At 38.4% G+C, this 9,732-nt stretch overlaps 1 protein-coding gene across 2 annotated transcripts; it reads right to left on the bottom strand.

Annotated features, from left to right (window-relative positions):
• Positions 1-57: 57 nt before the first annotated feature.
• gpatch3 (G patch domain containing 3) lies at positions 58-9,242 on the bottom strand. 2 transcript variants are annotated; one of them, XM_056259467.1, is made up of 8 exons: positions 8,841-9,242; positions 6,056-6,399; positions 5,786-5,995; positions 4,488-4,662; positions 3,397-3,456; positions 3,147-3,268; positions 1,439-1,566; positions 58-380 (listed from the first exon to the last, which is right to left on the bottom strand). In XM_056259467.1, exons 1-8 carry the CDS (start codon positions 9,208-9,210, stop codon positions 194-196), a joined length of 1,596 nt encoding a protein of 531 aa, XP_056115442.1. In that variant the 5' UTR covers positions 9,211-9,242; the 3' UTR covers positions 58-193. The 2 variants fall into 2 exon arrangements, with proteins under 2 accessions (XP_056115442.1, XP_056115440.1); XM_056259465.1 differs by having other exon boundaries at positions 5,786-6,399.
• Positions 9,243-9,732: the final 490 nt, after the last annotated feature.

Here is a 9,732-nt window from a genome sequence, read left to right as displayed (position 1 = left end):
GACATCTGCACATTCACATCATAACAGTGTAAAGATTATTCAGACAAAACCAAAGTGTGTTTCTTTCCCTTGAACACTTTTAATACAGAAATTACAGAAAAATAATGTACAGCTCTGTGTAAGAACATTCTTTGACAGACAATAAATACCCAGTCTTTATAAAATGTTAGTGAATATCACTATAAAACAGCGGTCATCTGGTGGAGTCAGTGCTGCCCGCTGGCCGCCAGAGTTTGTGCTTCATGCTGGTGCTTGGTTGACGCCGCAGGAGTTCATCGCCTTTATCAATGTCTTTAGGTTTATCATAAATTGTTGATATATGAAATTCTTTTCTGGGTTTCTTAAGTGGAAGGAATGAGCTGAGCTTCTCTCCATGGTACCTGCAAGACATATGAAATTAAATCATTAGTCATAATGTATCAGTCTAGCCTAAATGTTGTCTACTGTAAGTCACACAAATGTTGAGTAGAAATCCTTTAAGCGGCATTATAAAAGGAAATATTACTAATGTGGATAAAAAGAAGTAATTTACAGACTTCCTACACCTTTTGACCAATACATTTTCCATGACTTTTATGAAGTTCGGATATGTGTTTTTGATACATCAGGATTTTATGGCTCATATAGTATGATAGAGTGAGAATATGGAGTGGGAAAAAAACACCAATGTATTAAAAGAATATGCAAAAAGATGAAATTCTGATAGCTTGTATTGTAAATCAATGAGATCTTTATATCGGACTACTAACATATAATGCATATAAATATCAGTCATTATTATCTGCCAATAATGTGTCTCAGAAAGATGATTTAAATGCTTAGTTTTTATGATCAAAGCTCTGAAGTTTCAAAACATATAATGCAATACAATGATGATTGAGAGATGAACAAATAAACATTCCTCAAAAGCCTGATGGATCATATTTGATACTTGCATTTGTACAACATTAATAATGTATGGACTATCAAGTAAACCTACGTTGCTTCAATAACTGTTCATCTTGAAATATTACTAACAATATAGAAGCTATTCCTATGTTTACTTCATAAAAATCAGTAAAGATGTAGAAAGTCTGATCCATTCTGAATTAAGAATAGTGGCAGGATATTGCTTTTAATATTGTGTCAACCCTTTTAACATCCATGTAATTTATTTATTTTATTATTATTATTATTTATTAAAAAAAAAATGTTATATATATTTTTTGGGGTCTACATTCTATGTTTGTATTTTATTGTTATTTTCTTGAAGTCTACCAGGGGTGGGGTGGGGTGGGTTCGGTTCTAGACTTGTATAGTTGCTTTTTGCTTTGTATTCTCGTGTTTCTTGACTTTAAAAAAAGAAAACTCAATAAACAGTTGTTAACAAAAAAAGAATAGTAGCAGGATATCGTGTGTGAAGTAATGAAAGCGGTGCAGTAGATCAGTCCACACTCACCCAAAGCCTCTCTTACAGTTGGGATGCTGTCCTTCGCTCTCTAAAGCATCTGTTATTCCCACCTGACTGCTCCCGAGACTTTCTCCATCCTTCCAGCCCTGTTTCTCCATCACACGCCGGCCGAATCCCTACAACACACAACAGCTTTTAAGCGCAGGTCCTTTTAAAACGTTTCATGATTTAAAGGGTTAGTTCACCCAAAAATGAAAATTATGTCATTAATGACTCACCCTCATGTCGGTCCAAGCCCGTAAGACCTCCGTTCATCTTCAGAACACAGTTTAAGATATTTTAGATTTAGTCCGAGAGCTTTCTGTCCCTCCATTGAACATGTATGTACGGTATACTGTCCTTGTCCAGAAAGGAAATAAAGACATCATCAAAGTAGTCCATGTGACACCAGTGGGTTAGTTAGAGTGTTTTGAAGCATCGAAAACACATTTTGGTCCAAAAATAACAAAAACTACGACTTTATTCAGCATTGTATTGTCTTCCGGTTCTGTTGTGGATCCGCGTTCAGTGCCGCTGCTGACGTAAGACGCTGCTGACGTGTGTCTGGTGCGCCCGTGTATTCGGGTTCAAATAAAAATGGCTGGGCAAAAAAATGCAAGTCTTCCTCTGTGTGGAAATCCTTAGACATGTTTGCGAAGATTGTTTTGTTTCCAGCGTGCGTCTCCCTCAGACTGTAAACGAAGCTCGGGCGCACCAGACACACGTCAGCAGCGTCTTACGTCACACACACACACACACACACACACCAGACACACGTCAGCAGCGTCTTACGTCACACACACACACACCAGACACACGTCAGCAGCGTCTTACGTCAGCGGCGGCACTGAACGCGGATCCACAACAGAACCGGAATACACACACACACACCAGACACACGTCAGCAGCGTCTTACGTCAGCGGCGGCACTAAACGCGGATCCACAACAGAACCGGAATACACACACACACACACCAGACACACGTCAGCAGCGTCTTACGTCAGCAGCGGCACTGAACGCGGATCCACAACAGAACCGGAATACACACACACACACCAGACACACGTCAGCAGCGTCTTACGTCAGCGGCGGCACTGAACGCGGATCCACAACAGAACCGGAATACACACACACACACACCAGACACACGTCAGCAGCGTCTTACGTCAGCAGCGGCACTGAACGCGGATCCACAACAGAACCGGAATACACACACACACACCAGACACACGTCAGCAGCGTCTTACGTCAGCGGCGGCACTAAACGCGGATCCACAACAGAACCGGAACACAATACAATGCTGAATAAAGTCGTAGTTTTTGTTATTTTTGGACCAAAATGTATTTTCGATGCTTCAAAACATTCTAACTAACCCACTGATGTCACATGGACTACTTTGATGATGTCTTTATTTCCTTTCTGGACAAGGACAGTATACCGTACATACATTTTCAATGGAGGGACAGAAAGCTCTCGGACTAAATCTAAAATATCTTAAACTGTGTTCTGAAGATGAACGGAGGTCTTACGGGCTTGGGACCGACATGAGGGTGAGTCATTAATGACATCATTTTCATTTTTGGGTGAACTAACCCTTTAAAGTGCGACTAACGGTACAAAAGTATGTTTTTTAACATTGAAACTGGTAAGTGAAGAACTATCACTAGTCTACACTTGTGAGTTATTAAGCGGTGGATTATAAAAAACATCCAAACCTTTGTAAACCTCTCAAAGTTGCCGATTTTCTGTTGGCGTCCCGGCAGCCCGTCCAGACCCTCCCGAAGTCTCCTTTCAGAGCGCATGCGCACGTAATCTCTGGAGTCCATGTCTCCGCCGTCTGAGGACACACAATCACAGTAATGCATTGTGTTTGATGTCATGTAAACAGGACTCAGGTGTTGTCAGCCTGTAATTGTGTCGGGCTTAAATCAAAGCAGTCCTAATTATCTAATCATGAAGATGTACCTCGGTCATAATAGACGCTCATATCCACGTCCCAGTCGTCTGCTGTTTGCTCATCGAAATCTGTGAGAAATCAAAGGGGAAAGATGAGCAACATGAGACTGAATAATGCATGTGTGCTGATAATAATGATGCACATCGAGAATCTTTTCCTATTCAATAAGGATGGCCTTGTTAAACTTGTCCGCTTGGTTAAACTATTTCACTAACACAGATCAGGTTTAGTCAAAACTCCTAGAATAACTTGTGATAGTCTTGGTTGGTAGAATCAGTAAGAATAGGTTGAAAATTATTAGATAAAGTGCAAATAAATACAACATGATGAATAAATTACATTGCAGAAAATGTAAACCAACTTGCTCATTGTAAAAATAAACAAACAAATACATTTGTTTATGAGTTTCCCTATTATTGAAAATTATAACCCTAATTTACATGATTTTATTATTGATTATATTGTATACATGATAAATGCAGATATAAAATGATAAATCTTAATTCATGAAAGAAAAATTTATTTATTTATTTTTCATTATAAAAAAACAAATGCAAATATAAAATCTTAATTTATGGAAAATAAATTACATATTTTTTTCTAACTATTTTCTAACCAATTTATAGCACAACTGTAATAATTACAATACTAATATTTAGTCTTTATTTCTTCATTTATTAAACCATTAAGCTTTTATTTTGGCGGATTGCCAGCAAATACATATAAAACAGAGCCATTCTGAGATGCTGAAATACTGTATTATGAGTTGCATGCGTGTGAATGAACACAGTGCTTCACTCATGGATGTATTTATATATATATGAAGAATATTATACAATATAATATAATTTTTTCTTTTGGTTTACATTACATTTATAAAAAAAATTTGGGGGGTCAATGAAATTTTTTTCAGGGCAAGTTGAAATCTGATCTACTGGATCAACAGGGATCCTCAATTTATTCTTTCAATATGAACTCATACAGCTCCAGACGCAGCGCATCTCATAAGGTTAAGATTATAATACACTGGACGTACTCAGCTATTTTATTAGAACTTGGGCTGGAAATTTCATCAACCACAACTGTTTGCCAATGGTACCTCCTTCTTCCTCGTGCCAGAACTGAGCGTCTGTGTAGAAGACGAGGCCGGATCCGCCCTTCTCCCACTTGAGCTCGATCTCCTCCTCATAGAGCCTCTCTTTGGAGCGCTCCTGGCTGGTGACATCATCGTGGAGGGCCTCGTGACGCTCCCACTCCTCACAGCGGTCATCGTCCTGCGGAGAGCACACATCCAACATGCAGATTTTTGACCAAATATTATTCATCTGGCCACAAAAACATTCATCATCAAATCAAAGTCCCTGTAAATAACTCGCATTGGGGCTGTACGATATTGTAAAAAAACAACAATGCAATATTTTTTTTTTTCTGTACAAGAACCGTCTTTCAGTAACCAAAAAGGTTTAAAAAATATCTCTTGTGTTTTCAGAGGCCACATTCCCACTGTTTTTGACCCCTTTCAATATGACTATAAAATAAAAATAATTATGAAGATATTATTGTGACTATTATTAAATACAAATATTAAACAAAATAAGAAATGTATTGTAATAATACTGTAAAATAAAAAGTAGAGTATTTAATAAAAATAACTTTTTTTATAGTACAACTGTAAAAATTACAATACTAATATTTAGTCTTTATTTCTTCATTTTCAAACATTAAACCATTAGTGGGTTGCCAGCAAATAAATATAAAACAGAGCCATTCTGAGAAACTGAAATACTGTATTATGAGTTGCATGTGTATAAAGGAACATCTTCACTAATGTTTCACTCATGGATGTACACTACCGTTCAAAAGTTTGGGGTCGGTACGATTTTAAATACTTTTAAAAGAATTCTCTTCTTCTAACCATGGCTGCGCTTATTTGATTAAAAATACAACAAAAATCAGTTATAGTATTAATTATTATTCCAGTGTAAATCAGCTGTTTTCTGTGTGAATATATAGTAAAGTGTAAATTATTCCTGTGATCAAAGCTGAATTTTCAGCATCACCAGTGTCAGTGTCTTCAGTGTCAAATGATCCTTCACAAATCAGTATAATATGAGGATTTGATGCTCAAGAAACATTTATTAATATTATCAATGTTGAAACAGTTGTTGGTCTGTCAGTTGTACAGTTTTTTTTTTTTTTTTGGATTCTTTGATGAATAGGAAGTTCAAAAGAACAGCATTTGTTTGAAATAGAATCTTTTGTAACATTATAAATGTCTTTACTGTCCTTGATAAATAAAAGTATTGATTTCTTTCCTCCAAAAAATAAAAATAAAATTCTCACTGACCCCAAACTTTTGAACGGTAGTGTATATATTTAATATAAGCCCTAACTCACATCATCAGGGCCTGACAGCTCCTCTTCACTTCCTGCTTCCTGTGACTCTTGATTGACAGGTGAACTGGGCGTGTCCTCGTCTACTGTTAGTGTGGTTGTGGGCGTGTCCTGGTCTCCTGTTTGAGTGGTTGTGGGCGTGTCAAGGTCTCCTGTTTGTGTGGTTGTGGGCGTGTCAAGGTCTCCTGTTTGTGTGGTTGTGGGCGTGTCCTGGTCTCCTGTTAGAGTGGTTGTGGGCGTGTCCTGGTCTCCTGTTTGTGTGGGCGTGTCCAGGCCCCCGGGGCCCGAGATCTCCACTCCTCCCGCAGTAAACACGCTCTCCTCTGCAGACCTCACGACTGTGCTGTTGTAATACAGGTATGGCACGTTGCCGTAGCGCCGATTCGAGCCCGTCTTGGGAAAAGTGAGACCCAGCTTGCGGATGAGGCGCGGCGGCAGGCGACAGGACTGAATGAGCTGAAGGAAAACAGTCACAGGTGTCCCGACGTTCCCCGATGGCATGAGGGAGGGTGGATTGAGCTCCGGAAGGCCCTTGAGGTCAGTCATGGTGAAATGCTCTGATTGGGCAAGGTGGCGTCTCATCTCAATCTTTGTCTTGTAGGGGAATGAATTATGATCTAGAAACAGAGAGAGATAAAATATGATGATTATCTGCTCATGCAACAATCAGATGGCTATTACATTGAGCACTGCAGGCATTTTAGACAGATTGTAAGAGACATTTCAAACTGTGTGACCCTTATCAATAATTCCCATTTTCCCTTTGCAATTTAATACCATCAGACGGTTCATGTTCACCCTTAAACAACTTCACCAAAAATGTACAAGAATCTTTGTTTGTTTTATCTCACATGGTCATTAAAGGCACACCGCGGAACTTTTGGCCACTAGTGGCGCTCGACCAGTAACTTTCACGTCTAGCGTCCCTAGAGGCCACAAGCTCCGCAGCACTGTCGCAAAAGTCAACAAACAGTCAACCGGTCAGCCCATAGACAGTGGGTCAGCCTCCCGTGTCTTTAGATTGTGTGCAGTGTTTGAGGCGGGCAGCCTTGCCGCGCTCGATTCCCTTACACTGCACACGTCTGCGGCGCATTACGGCTGCGACACGGCTACCGGAGCTGATCGCGGCCATTCTTGTCAATGCGTGTGTTTACACCGGCCGCGAAGCGGCGCGTTTCAGAAGCTTCCCAGAAGTGAGTTGGCACTGTGTGAAGGACGGAATAAAACCGTGTCGCAGCCGTAATGCGCCGCAGACGTGTGCAGTGTAAATGAGGGGTTATAGCAGTCTGCTGAGAGAGAGCGAGCGGGGCGAGCCCCGTGGGGCTTAGTGCTAACATGTCTGTGAGTGAATGTGGGCGCGGGACGGTGGGCACATTTCTACTGCACTAAAAACACCGTCGGCCTGAGCTGACTGTAACTTATGTGTGTTGGTTTCGTTTTACAGAAACCGTGGGACATGTTGTGTGTAGTGTTTGTGGGCACTGAGTCGTGGGCACGTTCACTACATTTAATGTACATTTGACATGAGTCGACTATTTGTGCGAGCCCTGCACTGTGGCGGGCTGTGTTTGTGTGTAGAAATGAACAATGGGCTGTGGGCATTTTATTACACTCATAACACCATCGGCTGTGGCCGGAATACCAGAAAATACAACACTACTTATATGATTTATCTGGGTCACCTTGGAAACGGCATTTGTGTGCAGGCAAGCGTCAGCATCGGTCGGGCACCCCTCCTCCTCCTGTAGCTCACGCCAGCGAGCGAACGCTGGACCAATGGTGATCCTCGTCCTGGCTTTACATTTGTCACTATGCTTTTTCTTTCTTTTTTTTGTGTCCTCTGACAAAACCTTTGCCTTCTTCCTTGTAGCTGTTGGTTCGGCCATGACGAAAACATACAGACGGCAATCAAACGCGAGTTGAGCACTCACGTCAGAATCTGAGGAAGTTGTGGGTGGTGGGGGAAGTGACGTATGCCGTAAAGCGGTTGAATTTTGTAGTTCTTTTTGTGCTCGGGTTCCTACCCGAAACCCGAAGTTACATAGTGCTAGTAAAAGCGATACAGACACCTTCAGGCTACGGCAGACGTGTCATTCAACCTATTGTAAGTTGATGTACCATCTCAATGGGTTTTGGTAATATATTATAAAGGTTGAAAAGTTCCACAGTGTGCCTTTAAGTCTCATATATATATACCACATATAAAACCCAGAGTCTTCATAGAATTAAAACAAATTTTTTTTTAAACTTTTTATATTACAAAAATATTTGTCAAAAATACATCTTTATAAATCTGTCGGATTCCAACAAAAAATACAAATGTTGTAAACAGCATGATAAAAATTAATTGATGATGAAAAATATATTTTTTTATTTTAATGAATATATATATATATATATATATATATATATATATATATATATATATATATATATATATATATATATATTGATGAATCTTAATCTAAACATTTATCCTTTTTACATTGTAATTATAAAATATATAAATGTAAATATTAAATAAAAAAATGACATTTATATATATTATTTTAATCATAAGAAATTATAAATGTAAAGATAAAAAAATAAACCTTAATCTATGGAAAAAAATAATTGTATATTTTTAATGTTAATTATAAAATTATAAATGTAAATATAAAACAATAAATTTTAATTTATGAAAAAATGCATTTACATTATTTAACATTTTCATTTTTTAAAATAAATAAATATACGATTAATCTCAATTTATGAAAAATTACCTTTATATTTTCTTACTTTTGATTATAAAAATATCTAAATGTAAATATAAAATATTGTAAATATCGGTCAATCTTAATTTCTGAAAAAAATAATTTATTACTTTCACATTTAATTATAAACATTAAACGATAAATCTTAAATTATATTTAAAAAAAAGTGCATTTTATAATTTGTGTGTGTGTGTTTAGGCAGGGCATGGTTTAGGGCCAGTGAAAAGTAGAAATTTGAACACTGGTTGAACAAACCAAAACATCGTATTGATATGGTGGAACTTTTCTTTTGAAAGATCACTCACCGGCCTGCTCCGACACTTTAACTCTCCGAATCAAACATTTTCTCCGCAGGCAGTTTCCTTTAGAGTCGATCCACTGGTTCCCTGAATACATCTTCATGAATCTGTCGGATTCCTGTGAGCGAACCGACACCACACAACAACACAAACCCGGGTGTTTCCCACCAGGACCGTCGAGATCCTCCGTCCGCTCGCTGACTCCTGCCTCTGCCGCGGGAAACTGCACACGAACCTCCGGACGATGGCGATAATGGAAGCACACGAATCCTTTACTTTCTATAAACTGGCTGAAATAGTTCCTCAGGTCTGCGGATCGGAGCCGGCCAGGAATGTTGTTTACAACGAAATACGTCGCCTCTTCCGACGCCGCCATTATTGTGAAAGTGAAGCCAGAATTCACGCCTCTGGTACACCAGGCAGAAGTTGTTTCAAAATAAAAGTAAAAGCAGAACCCCCCAAAAAACTTTTAAAATAACGTACAGTATGCTGATATTTTATTTAACACCGTTTTATGTTTGTAATCTCGTTATACGTAGGCTAATTTTTTTACCCCATAATTATTACAAAGAAGTAGTTCTGTCAAATCGAATCGATATCGAATATTACACATATTACAACCACAAACTTTTATGTTAGATGCGATCAATTTGACAGCACTAATATAAATAAAAAAATTATGACTTTTAATGTCATAATTAAGATTGGCAGAAACGGGGTTCCGGGGTTTTATGCATTACAGCAAAAAAAAACAACAACAAAAAAACATTTCAAAAATGTTCTTACAAGAAAGTACAGGTACATGGATACTAGCAGATGATAAGACTGTGGTGCTTTGATACATACTAATACATTGTAACATTTAAATACTGTGGTATTTAAACCGAATAAGCATTTG

Source organism: Rhinichthys klamathensis, unplaced genomic scaffold (genome assembly GCF_029890125.1).
Source record: "Rhinichthys klamathensis goyatoka isolate OS25496 unplaced genomic scaffold, OSU_Roscu_1.1 h1tg000168l_1, whole genome shotgun sequence".
NCBI classification, from domain to species: Eukaryota; Metazoa; Chordata; class Actinopteri; order Cypriniformes; family Leuciscidae; genus Rhinichthys; species Rhinichthys klamathensis.
This window is presented reverse-complemented; position numbering and strand designations above follow the sequence as displayed.

Excerpts from the sequence above, each read along its gene's own strand:
- gpatch3 (XM_056259465.1), bottom strand. The coding sequence starts at position 9,210 with ATGGCGGCGTCGGAAGAGGCGACGTATTTCGTTGTAAACAACATTCCT. Across the intron at positions 4,663-5,785 it reads AGCTGTCAGGCCCTGATGAT|GACGATGACCGCTGTGAGGA; the intron begins GTGAGTTAGGGC and ends TGCTCTCCGCAG. Across the intron at positions 1,567-3,146 it reads ACTTTGAGAGGTTTACAAAG|GGATTCGGCCGGCGTGTGAT; the intron begins GTTTGGATGTTT and ends TGTGTGTTGTAG.